Source organism: Sinohyriopsis cumingii, chromosome 4, assembly GCF_028554795.1.
Source record: "Sinohyriopsis cumingii isolate HCF-2022 chromosome 4, ASM2855479v2, whole genome shotgun sequence".
Lineage (NCBI taxonomy): Eukaryota > Metazoa > Mollusca > Bivalvia > Unionida > Unionidae > Sinohyriopsis > Sinohyriopsis cumingii.
The window spans coordinates 6797200-6824403 of record NC_142964.1 but is presented as its reverse complement, the minus strand read 5'-3'; the positions used below and the strand labels follow the sequence as shown (position 1 = coordinate 6824403).

Genomic DNA, 27204 nt, shown 5'->3' with positions numbered 1-27204 from the left:
TTGGGAGTTTTTTTCCCCTCCCGGCATGAAAGTTGACAGGTATGGTGTAAGGTCGCTTACATCAAAGCAAACTACAACTCAGCTTTTACATTATTAGCAATGAACCGTATTGTTTGTTCGTTGTGTTGTCATACTGGGATTACATTTTAATGATTTAGGTATTTACAATTTCAAAACAAAGTAAAAACGTAATTACCGGTGCGATGATTTAAAATGTTCAATGCAATAATGCATAAACAAACAATAATTGAGTAAAAAGTGAGAGGTAGTGTTACAGCAACTTGCAATTGCTAAATTCTTGTCATCATTTGATCAAATTATACACAAATCTAAATTAGGCAGAAACAATAACAAAACTGAAAATTAAATAAATTACTTTTCAAACAAGTTTATACCTTTCGTTTTTAATAATCATGCACGACAATCTCGAGATAAGTATACAAGTAATTTTTTAAAATATAACTTTGCCTAAATAAATGCATTTAGAACTTACCTTGTGCATATTGAGATGTCTCAGAATTGTAGGTTGGCTTATACACGGGTCATGCACTTTTCAATGTTTATACCTGCTCAGTTTGGGGTTGGCTTATATGCGAATGGGCTTATATGCAAGTATATACGGTATGTGAAAAGTATCATGGCAATCCTTCAAGTAGTTTAAAAGGAGTTGCAATAACAAAGGCAAATAGACACATATATGACTAATAAAGCCAAAAATTGCATAAATGGCAGATAAAAGCAAATCAGGTCATTTTCATTATATCAACAAATATGCCAGCCAAATTTCATTTGTCCACCTCAAGTGTTTTGCTCAATCTTTGTAACAAAATTGTTGTAATTTTAAAAAATATATGTTTTAAAATGTGCACAAAAATTTAAACTTGTGAAAATGGACTCTTATTCAGAGATTCATAAAAATACTCAAGCAAAAATTAATTTCTCTGATATTTAGTGCTTTTTGCACAATCTTGCTCACAAGCTTCTTTTCTGAATGGAAAGACCATGCACAGATGGACAGGAGCAAATCATGATGCCTCCACTAGATGCCTGCAGCAAAGGGGAGACCAACAAAAACATTGAAAAATGGTTCTGTAAGTTCATTTTTATATTTATATAGCCCTCTAACAGATGGATATTGTCTGGGTAACCAGTAAATATGCTTACTAAATTTCCATCCAACATTTTAGAAGGGTAGAGTTATGGACTGATGGAGGGCATCAAATCATCCCCTCTTAGAGCATGGTGATAAAAAGAATCAATAACTCTTCATGAAATATTATTGGCACGTGCAATGCTAACATTACAGTGGTATCAGAAAGTTGTAGGGGTTCTTTCTGCATAATTATACAATAGCATTTTATAAGCCAAATAAAGTACATTTTCATAAGAATTTAATCTACTGGGGATATTAAACATGTCATAGCAGATCCATCAAATTCACCTCATAAATGACCTGCATTATTTATCAGGGATATCCTAGGATTAGCTACATCTGAATAACGCATATCATTTTAAGATAACAAAACACATGACTGCATATTTCAGTGGTGACAGCCAGTTCATTCTGAGGGTTGGGGTACCATATGTATTACTAGATACAGCACAGATTGGTTGAAAATGTTAATTTGTTCTTGTAAAAGATATATGCCCCCACTACAGACCAAACTCCATAAACATTCATAAAGTAAGAAAATGTTATAAAAACTAAAATAATTACATGAAAATTTAATCAGATCAATTATATATACTTAAAACATGGAGGCCAAAGTTAGTCTGTGTACCTCAAGTAGTTTTTGCTTAAATGTGCTAACATGGTTTCTGTTAAAGCTGATTTTGCTTAATCATACAAGGTTTTTGAAAAAAATGTCTAAGTACAAAAAATTTTAAACAGAGTAAACAACTGAAAAAATTAACATAATTAATGGACTCGAAATACCGTCAGACCATTTGCATATAAATACAAATATGCCTACCAACATTTAATTTGTCTATCTAAAGTGTATTTCCTTCACTGTACTAACAAGGTTTTGTTGAAAAGTAGGTGCCCACAAAGTTTTTTTAAAAAGTGTCCAAAAAATTAAAAATTGCTATATAAAGGCCTAAAATTCTTATCAGGACGTCTAAATATGGATGCATATAGGCCTATGAAATTTCACTTGTTTACATCAAGTGGTTTTTAAAAAATCTTGAAAACAAGCTTCTGGAGGTTAATGTTCAGGCCCAAACCATGGTGTACAGGCTGCAACCAGTGGAGGCATAGAAGTTAGATAGCAATTATAAACTCTAATTTAATATCTTTACTGGTATAGAACTAAACTCTCTTTGGCCACATTATGAAGAAACACATGATAAATGCAAAGACAGAGGGCCCAAAAAGCTTGCAGAGGTGTGACATGATGGTAAACGTTTTTACCCTAAATTAAAAATGTTTTATATTTTTGCAGACTTCTTGAGTGAAAATGGATTATGACTGGTCATTTTCCTTGACCTGTTATTTTGTATGCTCCTGCAATATTCCTTGGAGAACAGTTTTACCCATGTTTATCTACCTATTCACTTCAATTTTAAGTACTCCATAGGGTGATACTTAGGGCCTAATACTGACAAGTCTCAAATTCACCATTTTCCATCTCAAAATATTTTTAGAGTTATGGACCCTGTTCTACTTATTCTCACTACAAAAATCATAAATTTCATTTTCTCTACATAGGTTTTTAAGTACCTCATGGTTTAAAGACATTCAATAGTTGTATTGGGACTGAGACAAATGTAAGTAAAATAAGCCTATTTCAATTTCATTGGAGTTAATCGAGTTATGGACCTCCTCTCTTAAATAATTTGCCATTTCACTTTAGTGAGAATAAAAAGTTTTGCTTTGTCTCCCGATGTATGCTCTCCAGAGGCGAGTATAAAAAAAGCCTGCAGCCACATGCCAGCTTGTTGTAATGCTGATGATCACTTGCTTTTTAATTGCCAAAGTGTTTCATCAATTAATTCCACCAACTGTCTCAAGATGAAAGGCTGTTTTTTTTTATCAGTACCTTTAACAAGCTCGCTGCACATTTGTTGAGGAATTTGTTTCATCACAAGTTGAAGGGAATCTCATCTGTTTTTATTGTTATCTATTGAAAACACCTTCAATTAATCTTCAAGATAAATGGGGTAAACAAAGCAGCTACATGACATGAGGTTGACCATTCAACTACCAGTTTATAAGTATAGGTAACACATTCCTCAGTTTTACATTCCATCATGAACTCCTTTTTGATGGCTTAAGAAAAAAAAAATTCCTGTGATGTGATAAGCTCTCTACCGGTCTACAATGTTGGCCACCGTATGTTCTTTCTGAACGAAACTTTATCTAATATACGATTAAAGTCTGACTAGAGTCAATTGTGCTACTCTAATATCTTTATCCACACTGAAGGTCTGATAATAGTTTGATGGGCTCAAGATACCAGAGATGTCTATCAGTTATCATTTGTTCCATGTACAAAAGGGAAGAAAAAAAAACTGAAAATGAGTAGTCACAACAGACTTTTCATGCAAACTCATCTATGCAAAAATTAAAAAAATTATTTCAAAGCTAAATTTTTATAGAATTTTAATATACAAATGAGATAGTGTGTATAAATTGCTATAAATCCTCAGATTCAAAGATTTTCCGACGACGCATGAACCATGTAAACACAGAAGTACTACACTAAATTTTGGGGGCCAAGTAACAAAATTGTGAAATGTTATTCCTCTAAATCCACTTCAGAATTTAAGACATCCTCCTCTCATGAGCTAATTTCAGGGTGTAAACAGGTAAAGCATTGAATTTGTTAAGACTGCGTCCATGAAATACAAAAAAGACAGGTTAAGACTGAGTATGAAAGACCTATTAAATCAAGATATATCACAGGCTAAAGTTTCATTAAATATCTTCACTGGTTTAAAAAGTTAAACGCATTCATGGACAAAGATCTTGGATTTATATTTTCCCTTGCAGTGACCTTGAACTTCAGGCAGCTGGGTATGGCTATGATAAGTGATGTGGGTATGGTACAAAACACACCATCTAGTCATGATATGTATTTAGGCAAAAGTTTCATTAAAATATCTTCATTGGTATACTGTTTATATTCCAAAGATACAAGTCATAGAATCAGTTTTCTTTTGGTGGTACCTTGACCTTGGGGCAGGGGCATGGCTACTGTACAGGACATACCATCTAGTTATTATATATGCTTGGGAAATATTTCATGAAAATCTGTCCAACAATTACAAAGTGCTCAAACAAATGTCAGCAAACAGATGGACAGTGACAGAATGTAATATACACCGTTTTCCTGGATTCAGCCAATGTTGGTATGTGAGAAAGCTTGCCAGCAGCTTCTCGTGGGTCGGTGGTTCTTCCCGGGGTTTTCCACGGTTCTTCCTCCACCATTAATACTGGCCGCTATACATAGCCTATTGTGTGCTGAAAAATGGCGTTCAACCCCACAATATACACAGTTTAAGGCACATAATTATAGGTACCTTCCAACAGCAAAATGAAGTAAATAAAACAGCCACAAAAATATAACTTAAAATGTGATGCACTGCAAAAGTAGTGCAGGTCTTTTTAACTCTCACATAACCATGTTTACCTAGGACTAGAGAGTCTTTAATTAACTTTATTTAAATTTTCATGTTCGAGAAATCAAATAATATCACATAAAAATAACAGCATAAAAGCAATTACATCCAAATGAAACAAGTGCATGTATCTAAACAGGTGCAAGTGAATGAGGTAACAGCAACCTAATTGTGACCTAGATGTAGGGGTGTTGGAGGGATGGGGTAGATGACAGAGAGATCCCATGCGCCAGATGCATACTCTATTCAAGTTTCCTAACTATGACAGGTACCGATGACAATGCCATTAACCTTCACAAAGGCTACAGTCAAGAAAACTGTTTTTGAGTTTTATGACCATATTCTTTGTATCTTGAATGCCAAGAACAAATTTAAATATGGTCTATTAAGTAGATGATCATAATTTAGTAGTTACATTCAGATCACTGTATGAGTCAATGTAGACTCCAATGATTTGACTTGCCATGGTTGTTAAAGTAAAAACCAGGGTGTAATCAATACTCACACAGCTAATATTTATAAAGCTTTTAGTAGTCTCTAGTAAGCACTGTAAACATATTATTTGGCAGAAAATAAATTCAGATTAAAGTGATCTGTTGGTATGAGTAAAATGTGTGTGAAGGAGAAAGAGAATCATGAAACAAGCGTTGGTGTGTAAAAACCTGTGTATTCAGAATAACATTTCTTTGTAGTTCTAAGAGTGAGAGAAGTTACATTGCAGCTGTAACCTTTATCGTTCCATTGCCTTAAATATTGTAGGGATGCTACTATATTTCACTGTCAATTAACACCTCTGAATAAACAGCTCATTGTCATTTTAATTATGATCATCACAGTTCTCACATCAGGCCAAGAACCACATGGATATACAGAGTTGTTACATGCTAAATAAATATGCCAAGAGCTTTGGCAGAAACCAAATTACTGTCCACGTAATTCTAGTCAATGCCAGAATGAGATTTCCTGAGATGAGATAAAATTTGTGAGGATACCAGCAGGGAAATGAGGCTATTCACAGAGAAAGGAAAATATGTCTATGAATTATAAAACCCATTAACAGCAGTTTAAAACGTAATAAAAAGCAATCACATGTAATAACTGTTGATGATCATGAAATAAAGGTAGACTCATAATACAAATTTTATTTGGCTCCTGAATACTTCTTTTAAAACCACTACATATACTTAGAGGTGTTCTGAGATAGTGACAGACTTGGTGGCACTCATTAATGATATTGTGTAAGAACTGAAATGAAGAAATTTTATTTTATTCACGCATCTGTTGTGGAATTTTCAGTCCAGGTAATTCTAGTCTTCACTCTGGCATGTACTGATATCTCATTTTTTTGGATAAAAGAACATAATTTGGTTCTGAACTAGTTTTAAAACATGTGGTGCTTGTGGTAGTAAAAGACTGATTAAAAAACACTCATTAATGATATAATTTAAGGACTGAATTCAAGAACTTTTATGATGACCTGATGGGGAAATGATTGTCCTGGTAAGGATGGACTGGTGCACCAGGTAGACCGATGGATGGAAATTAATATGTTTACTATAATAGAACAATACTTGATCAATGGTCTATGACCTTCACTTTGGCATGTACTGATATATAATTTGTATTGGATAAGAAAACATAAAATGGCTTTTGAACTTGTTTTAAAACATGTGTGGTATGTCGTGACAGTGACTAACTTAATGGGCATTCTTTAATATTGTTTAAGAATTATGTGCTGTTATGGAAATGCATCAGACAGTGCAATGGCAACAAGAGATTTCACACATCAAGATGTTTCTGTTTTGCCAATAAAGAATAACAACAGATGGGGGATTTAAGAATAAGTTCAGATTCTCAATTAACAAATCATTTACCCTTTCAAAATAAGATAACAGAGAGGCCTTTTTACACAATTATTAATTATGATTGTTTTCTTTATTTTGAAATCTTCTGTTTCTTTATGCAATACCTCAAATACTTACCAAAGATACATATGTGTGTGTTTTGGACTTTTGGTGGCACTCTACAGTTTCATATTTAGCATAGAGTTAAATTTTTAAAGAAAAAGAATTTCCCAGGATTGCACCACTGGTTATACTGGCTATTAAATAAAGATCTTGTATATCTTAGGTGTAGTTAAAAGAACTTTTAATTCCCTTTATTTTGATGATTAATGGATGTAATTTGGGTTCTAGAGTATACAGCTTGGGCTCACTTAAGATGTGCTGTTATAAAAAAAAAAACTCTGAGCTCCCCCAGATCATTTTCACTTTCTGGACTTTAGAGGTAAATTGCTAAAAAGAAAGAGCTGATAACTACTTTTACTTTTCAGATATTTTGTAATTCATTCATTGCACTTTCATAAGTTGGTATTGCCTACTTTGGCAAAATTTGTTTCCACTATTTGAATGAACTGCTCAAGTTAGTGTAATTTGACTAATTCAAGTTAATTTTTCAAGCACCTGGGAGCTTCCAGTTTGGTCTACTGTGTGCTTAGATTATGTACAATTTCCACAAGTACAATATCCAAAGAAATGTCAGCCACAGTACATCAAAGCAGCATAGAGGTATGCCACCATTGTCTCTCCATGGTGTAACTTCACCTTACATACATCACCCTCTCAAAAGTACATAACTAATAACTGGTGAGTGCCTCCTTTATGGTCGCTTTAACAATCTTTTAGTCATATCTGCAGTGTGGTAGTTTAAAGTGATGTCTAGCACTGGGGCATCATGCTGCAGACATGTAGGATGATGTTCCACCCAGGCACATTATTCTGACACCAGGCTGACCAGTCCTAACACTAACCTCTTAATGCTGAGCTCCAAGCAAAGCAGATGCAAGTACCATTTTCATAAGTCTTTGGCATGACTCAACCAGGGTTCAAACCCATGACTTCCCACATCTGAGGCACATGCTCTAACCACTTAGGTCACCAGAGCGGTCTCCAAAGATACAAATATATATTTTATAATATGAGATTTAATCAATTATATATTTTGCAAACAATACACTGGTCATTTGATGCATCCAAATTATGCATAGGTATTTTTCGAAACTGTTTGAAACATGAATTGCTATCCTTTATTCAAATACAAGACATTCAAATTATGAGGTTAAAAAATAATGCAAAGAAAAAAAGCAACAAATGCCCATTGTATACGATTTTAATTGTATTATTATTTTAAAAATCTGCAATATTTTTGTAAACATAAATCTTCCCACTGTACAAATACAAAACAAACACTTAATAATTTATAATTTATATGGATAGATAGTGCATGAAATATTAGTGGGTATGATAAATTAACATGAATTATGGTGCTATGTAAAGTATTACAATGTCTGATAAAAAGATCATGTTTTACTTGAAGAAAATATGCCAATTGCCATTCTGTTCCATGTTAACACATAATAAAATCAAATATTGGTTCTTGCCATATTGCCACGAGTGCACACAGCAGGTACAGCTCTCCCTCATGATAACATGGTAATTACATATATTATGTACCATATCATGCTATATGGAGAACTGTGATATCTACAAAACCATGCTATACTGAGAATAGCACAATATACTGAACTGTGGTATACCAGGCACTGTCAAATTTGGTAAATAATGGTGTTTTTAAAAAAATGAAGACATAAAACCATTTCACATTGTCTTCTTTCAACCCTTATTGTTATACATTGGCATGATTTTGGTCATGGGGTCCATCATAATATTGCATTATATCCAGAATCTTGCCATACTGAGGTGCATTATAATGGCAGAGAGCTGTATCATACTCATGATGCTCCAGTCATATACAGACCTTGCAAATGCTGCTAACACAAATCATAGCAGTGTAAACTACTGGCCTCAGTGATAAAGGGGGGGGGGGAAGGGGTGAAATGATTAATAGATATCAATGCAATGATACTTTTGCTGTACTGACACACATATTGAAACAAGAGGTGGAAAACTGATACAAGACAATAATTATTGTATGCAAGTTATTTTAATCTGCAGTGGTCGTCAATAAGTATTAGTCATTTGCCTTGTTATTTCTTTAAATTGAGAATTCATCTGAGGCAGTAGTCACAGGTACTCATTTTTGTTAGTAAAGATAAATAAGACTTGTTGTGACATCTGTTATTTTAGTAGAAAACTATTTACACATCTGGCATTTTCTGCTTGACATGAATGGTTGTTAAACTAAATTTGATTGGCACCGAGTGCCCTGGAAAAGCTGTTATGTCCTAGTTTGAACCTTGGGTCAAGGAAGTTAACAAATGCATATTTAAACCACAGGCTACCTAGAAATAGAAAATGGTTGATTCACAGCGTGGTTCAATACAGGCTAATGATAGTTTTGATGACAACAATTTTTAACTCTATGAAGTAATCAGATTAATGGAGCCAGGAAAGTGTTAATGGAGATACCAGTGGGTGATTTTGAGACCAAAAACGGTGTTCAATGTCCAATGTACATGCTGTATGTAAAAAATAGTGAGCATGCCGGTCAAGTGTACATAAGGCAGAATACCAAACCAAATTTTAAAAAAACAACAATTTAAAAGTAAAATAAATGTGCCAGATGTATAAGTACACAACAGAGATATTAATTTTCCAGACAACTTATTTTGAAAAATGATCATTTTAATATATGCATATTTATGAAACAAAAGTTATTACACTTCACTGCCCCTGAATTAAAATGTTAAAGCCACTTTATTAAAGATCACTTAGTCTGACTTGTCTGCAATCAGCAGCGTTTTTTTTGCAGTTGGATTTTAAACAATACACAAAATTAAAGAAAGGTAATTATTTGTGATGTTGGAATGGTAAAGAAATGTGATCAATTTTTTAAAGTCACATTTTTAAATGTAGCTGTGATTCAAGGAAGAATCAGCTACCTGTGAAGTGATCAAAACCCTGCAAAACTCAATTTTATAACTCCTGGTTCATGGAGTTTGACTATGTAAAAGTCGGCAGCAAGGGAAAACATTTTCTACTTGTCACTAACAGCAAACATGATATTAACATTAGTCATTCTGGAGTAATCCACAAAATATTGAGGTTAGTTTGCTGACATGTATCATCCAGTCTCTAGTGAGTGCAAAGATGAACAGTAATAACACAAGCATCATTTTCAGAACCTCCAGTGAACTATTGGGAGCAGCAAAGACAGCAACTACCATTTAACACTGAATTCCATTGTCAAATCGATTTTAAATACAGAAACTTTGTGCATTTTTATTTTTTTAAAATGTTTGTGTGATTGTGATTATGTGTGCACACATGTGTCTGTATGTGTATGAATGCAATATATTACAATGCAAAGTCTACCAGATACTTTTTGTTGGGAAGTGTATTTAATGCTTGAAAGCAAATACACATTGCAGTTTCTTTATTCAAATCTGAATTTCTAGTCTTTCCATCGGTTTATATGAGATGATTACTTATTCTTAATTGTACCATGTTTCTAATTTGTGAAGAACCACTGCCTCAGACATATGAGATAGGCTTCTACATTACCACAGATAACTATTCAACAGCGAACGATCCCAAAGATTTACAAGTTTTCTCGAGCAAAATAAAAGTCTCATTGATTGTATCCCTGGCAACAAATGTGCTCATGAAAATGCAATATCAGAATGTCATTAATGTGGTCATTCTGATAGTTACTATAACTAAACATGTACAACATTTTGATTCAAGAGTTCAATATGTGCCATATTTTTGGGGAAAGGGGAGATAATCAAATTAGATAAATAGCATGTATCATTATCATTATTTCCTTTCATTCATTATCCAGGATTAAAACATTTTTAATTTACTTTAGAGTTTAAATATTCTAATATTTATACCAAAATTTGTACTTTGCAATTGTTCTTTAATATGCAAGAGACAGAAAAAGAGAGAGTGTGTGTGTGGGGTGGAAGCATAGACCTGTTAACCCTAACAAAATTATTTTATTAGTGGTATGTAAATTCAAAGTCCTGTCAATAATTTTAGACACCTGTTTGCAGTCTGTCATCCACATCTTTACAGTTGGAGCGGCTAAGTATGCCTGTAGCTACTTCTGACACATAATCTGTTCTATAACAACTCAAGTTTGTATGAACTGGCTTATACAAGTTACATTTCTTTATGCAGTTAGACATTTCATCTGTTATGCAGAGTGATCATATATCATCCAACTGCTTTATTTTACTTGTCAATTGCTTATCACAACATCAAACTCAAAGGCCTGACCCACCACTAATCCTACAGATGCCTGAATTATTATGACAGAGCAATGTCGAGTGCATCATTGTTAGAGTTTAAAAACCTAATAAATGAATACAATTTTGAACTGCTGCATCTTTGCAGAAAAAAGCAAAACTTGTCTGTACAATTCTGAGAGAGAGAGAGAGAGAGAGAGAGAGAGAGAGAGAGAGAGAGAGAGAGAGAGAGAATGAATGTACATACTGGTTCTTGAATTCCAGTGTTTGTTTTTCCAAGGGATTCACCTTCATTCCAGCCCATCTTCTTCAGGAGCTTGTGTCCAATATTTCCCGATGATATGGGTCTATCAAAATAAATGAAAGGATGAGAGTAGATACATATTTCAACTGCAAGTTACTCGAAGCAAATAAATTACACTGTAAGTCTGACTGCAAGCTGCAAAATGTTTAAATCATACCAGTTTTTTAAAAAACTTTCCAAACTTCAGAAATGTCTTTATGCAAAAAATATTTCTGCAATTTGTGTAAATACACTAGTCTCTCTTTAGGTATGTAAATATTAAATGCTGAATGATATCCAAAGGAAATGGAAGATAAAGTTCCTTTTCCAAGGACCCATAGTAGCAGCTTATTTGGGCTGGTCTAGGTGGGTATCAAAACTGTGTCCCTTGAATCATGAGTCCAATGCTCTTCCAATTGAGCTACCATGTCTCCCCCTACACCATGTGAAATTAAACACTTGTTAATTATGAAAGTTGTAAATTTATGGCATTTTAAATATATCTAAGGCTGCAATTAGACTAAAATTACCAAAGTGTAACTCCATGCCATGTAAATGACAATACTGTTCTTTCCACATTGTACCCTTTACAAACTGGATAACTACACCAATCTCATGTAAATAAACAACTTTATTATTTGTTCCTTTCATTAAATGTGGGTCTCAACATGCTTTTCTGTAATTCCTTTAGTATGTTCTCTAATTAATCATTAGGTAAATAACACAAATTGCTCACAAAGATTCATGCTCTAATGGATTTCTTGGAATCCAAGATAACACCACTTCTGACTTTTATTAATTTTAACTGCTGAGTTTTGAAACTATTTTTTTTATTCTTGAGAAACTCCAGAAGAACATTTTTGGTACCAAGAATACTTTCTTACACATTCACAAGATACCAGTAAGTGTGATACAAATTTTTTGTTGTTTTGGCCTTTGACCTTGATCTTGATATGATCTGGGATAGATAATCATCAAACTTATCTTGGTCAATGACAAGATGTATCCACATGCTAAGTTTGGTTAAATCAATAATTAATATTCTGTAGGAGAAAAATACCAAGTTTTTAAGTAGTATAATTTAAGGTACATTAAAATCTGTCAAGACCTACCACCCACAGGAAAAAGATTGAATTGGCCTTTGTACATGTAGTACCTCTGTATGCAGGTTAACCATTTCAACTTGTTTTTGAGCAAATACTATGTATTAAATACCATTAAAATCATTATCATTACATGTATTATTGTTATTGTTATTATTATTATTAACTTACTGCATTATTTACCAAAAATTATAACATACATGTATACATGTTGTAATCTACCAAAGTTACATTCCATACAAAATTACTGTACCATGTTGACTTTTATCCAAACTATAAATTCAAAAATCACTAAATCTTAAACAAAATCACTGATCTTTGTTTGTTCATACACCACAACTATGAAACAGAGGACTGACTCTTTTGGTTTAAAAAGCTGCTATAAACCAGTTGCACAACTCCGATGAGATCATGAGAAGCCTGTGATGAACAGGGGAGATTAATGTAGCTATACACATGAACTGAAACTCTGTCTAGTTGTTTAAAAGAGTTCTGTAATACTGAATGACCCATGACTCCAATAAAATGGAATATAACTTGTATATCTCCTTAATGATTTTTTTTAAAATCAGAAACAGCTTTAATTCAGAGGAAAAAAAACACAAATGAATATATCAAAATACACCAGCTAAACTGACACAAAGGGTAACTCCCATTTCTGCAAGCCTGCTACCTCATGAATCCATCTCTATTAAAAGACAAAAAATTTCTTTTCCTGTTTATTTCATATATAAAAAGGGTAATAACTCTTGCCATTAGCTACCCATGCTACCACCAGATGTTGCCAGTTTTTAAGCTGAGTGATAAACTAATGAGGAAGCTTGCATGGCTGGGTGGTTAGGATTTTTTTTAGTACACCTCTCCCTCAATAACTCGTGCACAACGGGATCCACAAACATTGACTGCACTATAAGCGAGGGCACTAGTTATCGAGGGACCTCCACAAATGGAAAAAATCGGCTTAAACATTGAGAAAAATGTGGGGGGTGGGTTTAGGGGGCTGGGCTGTTTAATGACTGAATCCTCATTTTACAATCACGTAGATAATAGTTGTTAATAATGCATTTTTTTCTAATGAAGTTGTTTGTTATTATGTATAAATAATATTTATTTTCCAAATGTCCAACATGTGAAAGATCATTCCAACAGATTTCAACAACCATCATGTGTACACAAAAACATCTGTGTATTACATCATTGCTTTTTGTTTTGGCTATTAGTCTGGTTCACGGTGTGGTTTTTAATAGTATCCCTCCAAACTGTGAGTCTGTTAGCAGGGAACTAGACTAACTGTTGATACACCACCAAACAAGATCCTGTTTTTTCAAAAACATGCAATATTTATTTTGTGAGACAATCATAAACCTCTAAACTCAATTTTTGATTTGTTTAATTAGTACTTTATTGATGTTGTGATTTCACCTGATGTAATAGTGAAACATATCATCCTTGAGGATATCTCTTGATGCCAGTTCAGGAATTCTCTGAAACTCGCTTGCCCACAATGGTTGGTATCTGTGAAACCAAGCTCTTTATTTTACGAAGCATTCTTTTTACTTGGTTGCCTTGCTATCTTTGATCAGTTATGAATGAGTCTGTTAATTTAAGGTAGTTTATGTTACATACACAATAATATATTTAACAGTGTATGATTGATCCATGAAGTGAGTTTGCCAGCATACGACAGGGGCCACTAGATTTTAAGTTTGTAGGATTTGTGTGCCTTTTAAATTTTCCTTTAATCCACCGCCTTTATTTGATTCAAAAGATATAATTAACATGATAGTACAAAGGAGGCCAGCTTTTAATTCAGTGCAAGACTACAACAAATACTTCTGCAAGCCAGTTATCAAAACACGGTCAGCACTTAATTAGGTTCTCAGAGAAATGCCTGCGAGCATAGCTGTTACAATAGATCGACATATTTTACATTTAAATAAACATTGCATTTAAGATGACTACACTTAAGAGGAACTAAAAGAATTAAAACACAAATTTCACTTAGCAAAAATTATTTAATTGGTTTTAAGTATTAATGTACTGCCTACACTAGGCGTAAGTGACATTTTCATTGATCAAAATTTCCTTGAATATATTGCAGTGTATAGTAGTCCCCCTCTTGAAAGTGCCCCTGACCAGTGGCCACCCACTTCTTATGGTCAGAATCCCTTGGCACCAACGAGTTTGTATTCAAAAGTACCCCTCAAGAACGGCCACCCCTCTAACGTGACCGGCAACCAGCATATTAGTATAAAAATGTCAAATGTTCCCCTCATGAGCAACCACTTTGTTTTTCAAACGTATATAGAACTTATAATTAATTCATACTGTGGTGTAAGGTAAGTAATCAGATTATCTCTACTGTCGATACATGTCTCCCAATATCAAGTTTCAGTTACTGAAAGAAGTGTTGACTAAAGTACATGTAACAGTAAGATTAATATTGTATCATTGTCTATAAAAGCCGACATTTACAGGAAATGGGGGTAACAATGTTATGACATAGTTCTGGGCTTAACACATCTGTCGAGTTCTTCTCTTTGATGATTACAACCAGACGTAATTGTCATCATAACAGGGTCAGCATAGGCTAAAATTAGAATCTGTGCATAAACACACACACAAATTCAGCTTGAACAAAACAGAGTACCAGACAAAGACCGAAAAATCACATTTATGGCTTCCTTTACAAAGAATCCATTTCGTCCAATTAACAAAAGTTTCATCGGTATAATTAAATCGCATACAATTAGCAACATCTGAATAAATCATTACAAAACATTAACATGTCATCATGTAATCGGAGACTATTATTTTAGAAGAAAGTTGGTTATTCTACTCGATGACATCGGGGGAGGTGGGGAGGGGGGACTTACCGAACAATTGTACGTAGAAAAGACTAGAATAAAACAATTTTATGTTGAAAAGACTGGAATAATCAACGTCATGACTGATAAGGAGGTTATTCATCAGCACTGGGAAAATGGAGCAAATGGAAAGAAAATTATGTATGTACCAAGATTTCAATGACAACAATACCCGCTCACATATCACAAAAATTTACTCCCCTTCTGGAAAGGCCACCCATCTTTTAAGGCCACTTTCCCGGTAAGAGGGGGACCACTGTACTAAGAATGTCGTTTGGAAAGAAAATGTAACCACTTCTATGATTTCTTGTTAAAAGCTGATAATTTCAAAAGGGTGATTAAAATTCTGAGGTCCTATCTACCAATTTTGACTATAAAACGAGCGATATAAATGATATAAGTTTTAAGAAGTAGGAATAATTTTTTATTTTTTTATTTTCTGATTTTAAAAAAATGGGATCCATGCCTGACTCCACATTATAAGCAGGATCGCAAGTTATCAGCACACGATTTATCAAGGGAGTGGTGTAATGTGACTGGGTAATTATTTTTGGAAAAACAAAATTTACTAAAAAATTTGCTTTCTCCTTCAAATACGTTCCCCAATCACATTAACATTAGGAGAATAGGTAATAGGAGAAGGGAACGCTGAGCATTCAACCCTACCTTGGGTATCTTCCTAGGGAATGATGGTTGGATTTCCCATGTTAATGATGGTAACTCATTCTCCTAATTATATAAGCAACTCAGCATAGGGTCATTTGATCTATGACCCCTACATACGGTTAAGAAGATAACTATTGAAATCTTCTTACTCACAAAATTTCACTTGTGAATCCGGCAAAGCTGACAGGTTGTGCTGATTGTTTTACCGTATTTTCCCGCATATATCCCGCAGACGCAGATAATCCGCACCCTCATATAGCCCGCGGGTTTTGGGGTTTTGTGTAAAAAATCGTTGGCATAACCCGCACCTTTGTATAACCCGCAACCATAGATTGATGAACTTTTTTGTGTATGTTCACATTGTCTACCATTACTGTTTTTAGAAGGACCGAATTCGTCAATGCTCACACGTGGATGACGAACGATACTACAACTACTACATTTTCACTCACCCGCCCAACATGCAAATTTATATTTACGCTATCAAGTCAGTCGGCCCCGGTCCATATTCATCCCTCTGCATCAGTTCAAGTTAGTCACCCTGCCTCCACTATATTCCGGCTGGCAGCCGGCAGATTTGAATTTTGAAGCCTGGTACTTGTGAGCCGGATATGCAATGGTGTGAGGTCCTGAGGCTGAATGCCACAATTGTCAATTTCAAATGTAGCTCGCATGACGTCAATTAACTACCGGTATTCAGGCTCGGTACACAGTGCTTGTGTGCGTAGGCTGTCTATAGGAGCTGTGCCTCAACTACAGGCTACATAAACGCGGACATTTCTAAATAATCTTGTATTCTTTTTAATTGTAGATTTGAGTTTAAATAATTTCTTTCTGTTTAATTAAAAAAATGCCGAAACGAAAGTCTTACACAGCCGACTTCAAGCTAACTGCCATTGTGTATGCTGAAGTGCATGGCAACAGAGCCACAGGCAGAAAATTTGATATTGATGAGAGTGTAATCCGAAGTTGGAGAAAAGAAAAAGGAACGTTGGAGAAGATGAATCCACGAAAACGTGCTCATCGCGGACCTAAAGCAAAATGGCCTCACCCTGAAGCTGACCTGAAGCAGTGGATCGTGGCCCAGCGGGAAAACAACCGACCAGTCTCGACAGTTGCCATCAAACTGAAGGCCAAACTCATGGCGGCAGAGAAGCACATTGATGATTTTAAAGGAGGAGTGCATTGGGTATATAAATTTATGAAGAGGAACCAATTGTCAGTCAGAACATGAATGACCGTCGGCCAACGTCTACCTGAGAATTGGGAGAAGAAGATGGATGATTTTCGTGAATTCGTTGCCAGGGAAATATATTGAAATATTATTACGTGTAAAAAATTTGTGATATAGCCCGCACCCTATATAACCCGCACCCCCCCCCCCCCCGCGGGGTTTGTAAAATCTGGTATAATCCGTGGGATATATGCGGGAAAATACGGTAATTGGGTCGGGTGGTCATCTGGGCTGCTGCCACAGGATCTACCAGATTCAAGGTTAGCCTCCGCAAAGCTAAATCCTGAGATAAAAGCTTGAGAAGGTTGACTCTGCATGCCAGCTAACAGCGTTTACTTTATCAAAATGTTACATTCAAACATGAGGCTCAGTGATCACTCTAATCTTATAAGCAGTAATCATCATGAGGCAACACTAATGTTGCAAGACCTCCAAGCATATTACCCATTTAAGCCACAATGCAAGGGCTTGCCGAGTTGTATCTTGTTTTCTGGCTTTCATCAGAAGAAAGAGGTGCTTGCATGTGCCATGACTTTATACATTTCAAGTAGTGCTTGAGTGAGCAAACAGGATCTTGCATGGCCACTGGTCTCGACCTGTCTATAGAGAGCAAATGATGACTCTTTGATTGCCCACAGACTGTAATCTATTTTTGGCTAGAAAGCCTGGTTGTGTCAAGAGGACTACCAAACCATCTGATCTGAACTGAAGACAGTTCAGGTCAGCGTAAAGGGTATGCAATTAACGTACCCTGCAAGCTGAAACTAAAGCCTAGAATTTATTTGAATTGAGCCATGTCAAAACACAGGCAGATTCGATTTTGGGAAACAGAGTGAAGCATTTTGGTCAATTAAGATCAAATCTGGCTCAAAGATCCAGTAGATTTTTATCATGCCAGATATGGAGTGGTAGCCTTTAACAGTAATTGGGGCCAACTGTTTCTCATCAGAAAGCCGGAAAAAAAAATGTTGGGATTGAGGCACTCAGAAAGATGTTATTGATATGGCACCAGTACCTGAAAACATGCCACTCTCCCTCATAAAAATTCAGAATGGAGGGCCTTCTTGCTCTCGAGATTCTCTCCACAATCGAAGGTTTTAACTGTTTGTCTCGCAAGGCTGCCATGACAAGAGCCAAGTGAGAAGGCAGCCCAGCCGTGGACTGATTCAGAAGTCCATGTTTCTCCTTGCACTTCATGCATCCTTGCAGTTAGGAGAAATGACAGACAACCTGGTTGCGGAAACCCAACTTTAGTTTTCTTGGGTTCAGATCAGTGATATTGGCTTAGTTGTCGAGTTTACACATTACAAACACTCCCATGGTACCCCTTTTGCCTAAGTGTCATGTCCCAAAAAGTACAAGACCAGTGCCCTGTCCATGCACTATGTCACTATTTACAAATGTTGGGGTGGCATTTGGGACCACTCTTCCTGACCTCTTGGTGGGGGGGATTTTCCCCATAACTAGGCAGGAGTTCAACCAAGCCATGCGCACATCACTCATGCTAAGCGGTTTTAATCCTCATTTATTCAAAATTCATACTTTTAGGATTAGGGCAGCATCAGAGTGCTAAGCATTATCAGACAGTACTATTCGGGTCTTGGGTAGGTGCCAGTCATATCCCTTTGAGAAATATATCTGTCTGAGTGATAAACTTTCAAGTTTGTAATTTTGTGCTCACTTCAGGTCATTCTGCACATCACCATAGCACTTCCTACTGCCTGTTTCTGCTTATCAATTTTCTTCTTTCAGGTCTTGTAGATGCACAGACTGATACTGATATCCATATCATATGGACAATGCACTTCATATGAGTTCATTGGAGAGCACTTCACATGGGTTCATGCAAGACATGACCATCTTACAACACGTCATTTTTCCACTGGCGTTCTGTCACAGGGATATAAAAACATTGGGGGCGGGGATAGAGTGTGCACAGCTCTGCAGTCTCGTGGGTGCAGAGACTGATACAGCCGTCCACATCATATGGCACTGCTATTCATATAGATTTATTGGAAAGCACTTCATATGGGTTCACTGAAGGCGTGACCATCTTACAACACATTATTCTTCGACTGTCATTCAGTGGCATGGAATAAACATTTCTGGATACTGTGTACCATTTTGAAACAACATGTGCAGGACTGATGGTGTTAATGGGGAAATCATTGGTATGAGAAAAATTAACAAAGGCCAATCCAAAATACCTCTTATAATGAAATTTGTTCCAAGACTAATATGGTGTGCTGCCAAAGGACAATTTGTTATTCAGGCTTGCCATATACCTGGTAGGGATAACCTTATAGCTGATGTTCTTTCTCGATTTCAGACTGAGAAGTTCTGGCATTTGGTGCCACAAGCAGATCAAACTCCAACTGTGTGTCCCCCAGTTATAGAGTTGATGCTATTTTGACACAGTATGTGCAGGACTTGTCATGCTTATCAGTGTCCAATATTACTAGGTCAGTGTACAGAAATGGCTTCCAGTGTTTGGTAAATCTTTGGCCATGTCAGGCATTGTTACGTGTGCTTACTCTTTGCCTATACTTTTAGATGATGTACCATACTGCAGCTGCAGTATTCCACAATAAGGTGTACCTTGCAGGGATTAGATTCTATTACCTCCAGACTGGGCATATTATCCCTTTCCAGGAGTCTGACAGGCTGCAGCGTATTCTTCATGGGATAAATAGAAACAATATTTAAAATAGTAAGCCCAGATTTCCTATTACATACAGGAAGGTGGTGCAGTTGTCAGCTAAGTGAGGAAGTCTTTTTCACCTGATGTGGATTTGTCGCTGCTGTGCATGTGTCTAGTTGCATTTTTTTAATTCTTGCCATGTGGTAATTCACAGTTCGATCATTGCAAAGCATTTCTTCAGGAAACTACTCAAGGATTCAAGATGTGACATTTTCGACAGACAAATCTATGTTTTTACTGACTGTGCCATCTTTAAAATATGGACCCATTTTGTGCTTGTGTTAAGATTTCATTCTTTCAGAACTCGTGGTTGTGTCCCGTGTCCTGTATAGAGCAGAATTATAGGCAGCGGTGGCAAGGTGCTTTGGCTGGAGGTCACTATGCAAATGCTCCTTTATTTGTGAATTCCATGGGCCAGCCATTTAGTAGGGAACTTTTTTCTGAAGTACTTGAAGCTCCTTCTGGTATGCATGGGATATGATGAGCAAACTTTTTCTTGTCATTCGTTTCGTATTCGAGCAACCACAACTGCACCAGATTAAGAATGATGGTCTTCGTCATATTATACGCACTACATCAGAGTTCACCCTAATCAACTCCTTTCTGCTCAGGAACAGTTGTGTACATACATTTAGTATTATGTGCTTTGGACACCAGTCCTTCCAAATGGATTTTCACATTACAAAGTGGCATCCTCCTGGGGACTCTCATTTGATAATTTTTAATATCAAATTCAATTTGGCATTTTTCACTAATCCGATACTCACATACTATACTAATAATGTAAAGGTCAAGCCCATTAAATACATTTCTTTTACGGTTTTAAACAGGAAAAGTATAAGAATATTTTCTTCTAGCTGGGATCAGTATAGCTCTCTTCCACAAATCTGGGATCAATCCATAATACGCTCTTATGCAAGGATCAGCTGAGCTGAGACTTAGTTAAAATGGAATCAGCCCAGAATGCATTAGCATGATGGGATCAGCATGACACATAGTCTACTTAAGCTGGGATCAGCCCAGAATACACTTGAATGCTGGGATCAGTCTAGCACAGATTTTACTTGAGCTGGGATTAGCCTAGCACAGTTCATGGAAGCTGGGATCAGTCCAGATTACACTTTAATGCTGGGATCAGCCTAGCATCAATTATCCTTGAGCTGGGATCAGTCCAGAATACACAACAATGCTAGGATCAGCCTAGCATAGATTTACTTGAAGATGGGATCAGCCTAGCACAGAGTTTACTTGAGCTGGGATCAGCCTAGCTCTAATTCTGCTTGAGCTGGGGTCAGCTCAGAATACACTGTAATGCTGGGATCAGCCTAGCACCAATTGGGAATCAATCTTTTACACTGAGCTGGGATCAGCCTAGCAAAAATTCAACTTGAGCTGGGATCAGCCCAGAATACACTGTAATGCTAGTATCAGCCCAGCACCGATTGGGAATCAGTATTTTACACTGAGCTGAGTTCAGCCAAGCACCAGCACCAATTTTACTTGAGCTGGGATCAGTCCAGAATACACTGTAATGCTGGATCAGCCTAGCACTGATTGGGAATTAGTCTTTGACATTCAGATTCTAGCCCATGAGTAGCCCCCACAGAGAGTGCCAAATACTTTTAAAATATTTAAACTAAGTATTAATGTTCTTTTAGTTATGAGTTTGATGTTGCTGAATATTGGTTATAATGAATTGTGGCATGTTTGAGAGAAAGGGAGAGACTGAGAGAGAGAGAGAGAGAGAGAGAGAGAGAGAGAGAGGATTGCATATATTCAGGTATCCTATATTTCTTACAATGCATGTATCAAATGTATTAAATCATTTCTAATACAATTCAGTATTGTTTTGTTGTGCAAAAAAGGCTTAATTATATATAAAAAATACACTACAAGCAGCAAAGTAACTGAACTTATGCTGTATTCCAAACAAAACACACAAGCGTAGATTCATCAGTACACAACAACATTATTAATGCGCACATAACTCTGCCCAGATAAATTTGAACTTAGTCGTGTGCTACACATAACTTTCGAAAGAAAATGGAATGTCTAGTTAAAATTGAAATTTGGAGTCATATTGTGAATGAATGCGCATTGCAACAACTTTTCCAGTCTGGAATGAATAGATTTTGGTATTTTTGTTGATTCTGCTAAATTTTGTGATAATGACTGGATTTATCTGTATCAATTTTACAGAAAGTATGTTTGATTTCAGCAGCAAGGGAGCAGCATGTTGACATCTACACGTGTGTTTCTGTTCTGTCATTAAATGCTTGGAATCATGATGTGGGAAAAATATTAAGTGTTTCAATTGCAATTATCAAAAAGACGCTATGAAATATGATGTTTATTTCATTTGGAGTGCAGTAAGGAGAATGAAATTGCACTCGCAATATAGTCGAAATTACAGTATGACTTCGAAATGTGTAATCAAGCTTGAGAACCCATGACATGGCTCATGTAATTCAGATTTGCAGAACTAAGAAAGTACATTTTGAGGAAATTCAGGATGTAAAACTGTAAGTATATTTTTTGCCATTCTTATTACCAGCCAAAGAAGACAGTTTATGTCTTGTCATTTGCATGTTATTTGTAGGAGCCCTGCAATTTTATGATCTGTCTGGTGTCTATCGCTTGCCTAAATCCAAAATATTGTATAAAAAAAGTTAACGCGGAATGTGGCAGTCCACAAAACATCTGCTTCAGTTTATTCTGAAGCAAATTTAATCAACCAAAACGTAAAGCGTCAACTATGTAAGTGTACCTGATTTATTTACAAAGTAGTTCCTAATACACTATTAGGCACAGGTGTCATGCACGCAAGTGCAATATGAAGTGCATGTGAGTGCAATATCATAAAATACTGCACGATTCTGAGAACGTAAATGGAGAAAAAAAAATGAGCATATAATAAAATAAAGTTCTTCTCTAGTGAATAGTATATCAATGCATCCCCTCAAAGCACTCCCTTTGCAGCTAGCTTTACACATTTTCTCTATGTGATTATCCAATTACTCAAAGCCATTTTATATATTTTCTTGGCGTATTTTTCATACAATGAAAAAATGCACTTCCAACTGCACAGCAGCTTTAAACTGTCTGCCCTTCAGCAAATCTTTGATAATGGGATTCAGCCAAGTATCACCTGGAGCTAAAAATCAGGGAAGATATAGTGTATTAATGCTGTGCCCTTTCTACAAGTCTGTCACAATGACAGATAAGAATGTCTTCATACTGTCATGAATTAGATCAATACCTTGGATACCAGCACAGAGACGGGTGGTTTGGAAATATTCCACAACACTCTGGAGGCATAAAAATGTCCACTGGCATTAGCAGAGCCAGGTACAGTAAATAGTGCTTTTAAAGTTCTCTTGACAGTCCAACTACTCTGAGTGATTTGTGGTCTCTTCTCATTATCTCTAATCAAAACTTTTCTCTCATGTTGGGTTCAAAACAGTAAATCCATTTTTCACCACCTTTGACAATCTTATTCATATGTCTTTGGCCACTTCTTTCATATTTGACAAACAGCTGTTTTGATACTTCAACCCAAGTCTTTTTTTGATTAGCCACCAATAAATACAGGACCCTTCCTGCACAAACCTTTCTGATCTTTAAATGACTCTTCAAGATATTTACAACAGCTGTGAAATTAATGCCCATTATTAAAAAAAATATCTTTCACTGCATACTGAGTATCTTCGTCAATTGCCCCATTCATAGCAGCCATTTTCCTGCTCATAAATTGCAGACAAGTCTTCCAAAATTTAGAACTTTTCAAGTACCCTTCATACAATGCAATACTGATCATACCAGCACATGGAATTTTTGTTAAATCTGGATATTTGGTTGCCTGGATAACCAATAATATTATGCATATTCAAATGAATTTTGTTCCCTGGAAACACACTGTTACCCCATATAAATCTGAATCACTGACATCCTGACTCTGTATGTTATACCGCAGTATGATAACTCTCTGGTTTCACTGTAGTACACTGACCTATGTACAGAGGCTGGGACCTCCTCAGGCTCCTTCTGATGTGGATTATCACTGCCAACTGTTTGCCTACGCTCATCAGCTTTATCTGTGTACCCTGGATTCTTGATGGCTGCCATGTTGTCCACATATCGAATGTTCTGATTATTAAGAAAAAATATGAAATATTATCCATGATGGAGGTGATCTACTGGTACAACGAAATCCATTCTTTCAGGTTTGATATTTTAAGTACATGCAGATACTATAATAAGGTTAGATGTGTAGAATTTCTCTTTTATTAATACAACATGAGTTGTTAATAAGCATGACCTCAGGATAACTTTGGTTATGTGGCAGCAGCCAGTATATTTATAAGAAGTTGATTAACTGAAGAAAGTACACCTCTCCCTCGATAACTTGTCCACAAACATAGACCGCACTATAAGCGAGGCACAAGTTACCAAGGGATCTCCAAAAATTGAAAAAAAAATTGCTTTGACATCGAGAAAACAGATGGGGGGGTGGGGGAGCAGCATTAGGGAACTGGGCTGTTTAATGACTGAACCCTCATTTTACAATCACGTCGATAGTAATTTTTAATAATGCGCTTTTTCTAATGAAGTTGTTCATTATTCTGTTTAAATAACATTTTTTTCTTCAAAATATCCAACATATGAAAAATCGTTCCAAATGGTCTGAACAACCATCACATGAAAGCGAAAAATCTGTGTATTACGTCATTGCTTTTTGTTTTCTTGATGAGTCTGGTTCCCGTAGTGGTGTTTAATAGTATCTTGCCAAATCGGTAGTCCATAATTTGTGAACTAGACTAACTTTTGATACACCACCAAACAAGCTTCCTTTTTTTACTCCAAAATACAGGACATTTAATTCGTGACACGTCTACATTGAAACTCAATTTTTTTTGTTCAATTAGTACACTGTTAATTCATGATTTCAATGGAAGTAATACTGAAATTTCTTATCATCCCTGAGGATATCTCCAAATGCCAGTTCAAGAATTCTCTGAAACTCGCTTGCCCACAATGGTCCCTATCTGTGAAATCAAGCTCTATATTTTACGAAGTATTCATTTTTCGTTTGGCTGCCTTGTTATCTTTGATCACAGTTATGAAAGAGTCGGTTAATTTAAGGTAGTTTCTGTTACATACACAATAATGTTTATTACAGTGTTCGATTGATCAAATGAAGTGAGTTCACCAGACATACGACCGAGGCTGCTAGATTTTGTCTGATTTTTGTGCCTTTTAACTCTTCTTTTATTCCACCTCCTTTTTCTTAATTCAAAAGACATTATTAACATGATAATACAAAGGAGGCCAGCTTTTAATTCAGTACAACAATACAACAAATACTTCCACAAGTCAGTTATCAAAACACGGTCAGCACTTAATTAGGTTCTCAGAGAAACGTACACGGACAAAGCTGTTACGGTGGATTGACGCATTTTATGTTTAATTGCAAGAGGATACATTGCATTTATGATGATTACACTTAAAAGGAACTAAAAGATGGAACTAGAACACAAATTTCAATTGATAAAAAAATTATTTAATTTGTATTTATTTATTAAAGTACTGCCTCCACTTGGCATAATTGACATTTTCATTGATTGAAATTTCCTTACATATAATTAATTGCGGTGTACTAGGAATGTTGTTTGGAAAGAAAATGTAAAAAATTAAAGGAGCTATTTTTAAATTTGATATTTCATAGTGTTGATTAAAATTTCCAGGTCCTATCTACCGTTTTCAATGATAAAACAAGCCATATATCAAAATTTCCGCTACCAATTTTCATCACGATTTTCTTCAAGTTTAACAAATAGGGATAAATTTTTGGGGTATTTTTGGGTTTAAAAAATGGGATCCATGCCTGACACCGTGTTATAAGCGGGTTTGCGAGTTATCAGGGCACAAGTTATCGAGGGAGTGGTGTAGGTCACATCAACTCAACTTTGATGTGACACAGCCTAACTCCAAGATGCACATTTAGTGGCTACAAGTTAACATATGTAGCAAAAAGAGTACAAAACCATCTTTATATAACTTTTAGTATCCTGGAATTGATATCATGATATCATTTAAACATAAATGGTACCCAGGAAATGCATTTTTTTAAAAAAATGCCAGGTACTCTGATTATTCAAAGAGTTCACATCAAAATGGTACAAAATTCTAAACTGTATCTAAGGGTGACTATACCACATTACCTCAAATTAAAAGTGCTTTCCCCGGGTCCCAAGTATATTGTTAATAGAACAGTCCCAACTAGATTTTATATCAACTAATGTATTAGCATCAAAGTTATAGCTCAAACAGGAAGGATGAACACAACTTTTTTTTAAAATGTTGAACAAATCTTAGAATGAACATCACAGCAAATAATTTTGGCATGTGGCACATGCCCATCTTAAGATGCACCATAAATGTAAGCTTGGTGGCAATTGGTGAAAAGATACTGGCAATATAAGCATGATTTTTAAGCAATTTTTATAAAATTCTAAACAGTACATCACAGTGACCCAGTTCTGATGTGTGATGTGTTTATTCCAAGATGTACTCATAGTAATAAGTTTTTATGTCAATAGATGTAATACCATAGTGTTATCTCACAGACAGGAAGATTGAAGAAAATTCTGGAAAGTAGGTCACAACAACAAGTTTTGATGTCTGACACATGTCCATCCTAGCATGCAATGTAAGTGTAAGTTGGGTTGGGTTGCACCAGGTAAAAATATCTTGAAATTTCAGCCTGGACAAGATTTTCACACAATAAATCCCAGCAAGAAGGGCATAGTGACCTAGTTTTAGTGCATGACATATGTTTCTCTCTACAGGCACAAGCGTAAGTTTGATGTTTTAAAGCAGTTAGAGCCAGATAAGAAAAAAAGATAAGCTATCAAAGTTAATCCTATGTATTCCCATGAAAGCAGGAATATAAAGAGTGCTAACTGTAACAGTATGATAATAACACATGATTAAAAAAGGAGTCATTCTTGTAGCACATAAAAACTAAAAGCAAATTGATGCAATACCTTGAGCTGTTGCACTTCAGTTACTTATTTCCTAAATTTAAATTCAAAAAAATGTTTCAAATTTTTATTTTCCACATGTCAAAAACTGTCCGTCTTTCCATCCATCTGTCCGTAACTCCATCTATTATTAAACCACTGGGTGCAAATTAACAAAAAAGTATAGTTATCATGCCTGTGAAATAACCATCTGCAAGGAATGTGTCATCCAAGCTTCCACACTTGAGGTTCCTGGGAAGGAGTAAAAATTAGATGCAGAAAAATGTTCAATAATGATGATTTTTACAAAGATCTACTGAAGAAACTTTATATATGCAGCAATAGTAAGAAGATGTAATATTTATGTCATGGATTCTGCATTATGACCCCAAGGTCAATGTTGAGAGGTGAGATGAGTAAAGAGGGGTTGGGGCTAGAACATGCTGTGGAAATCTTGATGATTTGTGATGACGACTCATGGCAGTTGCTCAAGT

The 27204-nt window shown here is 35.7% G+C and overlaps 1 protein-coding gene across 1 annotated transcript in view; it reads right to left on the bottom strand.

The window, feature by feature from the left end:
• Positions 1 to 27204, bottom strand: part of LOC149800575 (uncharacterized) — an 88244-nt gene that overhangs the window by 17132 nt on the left and 43908 nt on the right. The window contains exons 10-11 of the mRNA XM_089954522.1: positions 23698 to 23834; positions 11082 to 11181 (exon numbers count right to left, since the gene is read on the bottom strand). Coding sequence (XP_089810648.1) covers positions 11082 to 11181; positions 23698 to 23834 — 237 coding nt within the window. The remainder of the gene's footprint in view (positions 1 to 11081; positions 11182 to 23697; positions 23835 to 27204) is intronic.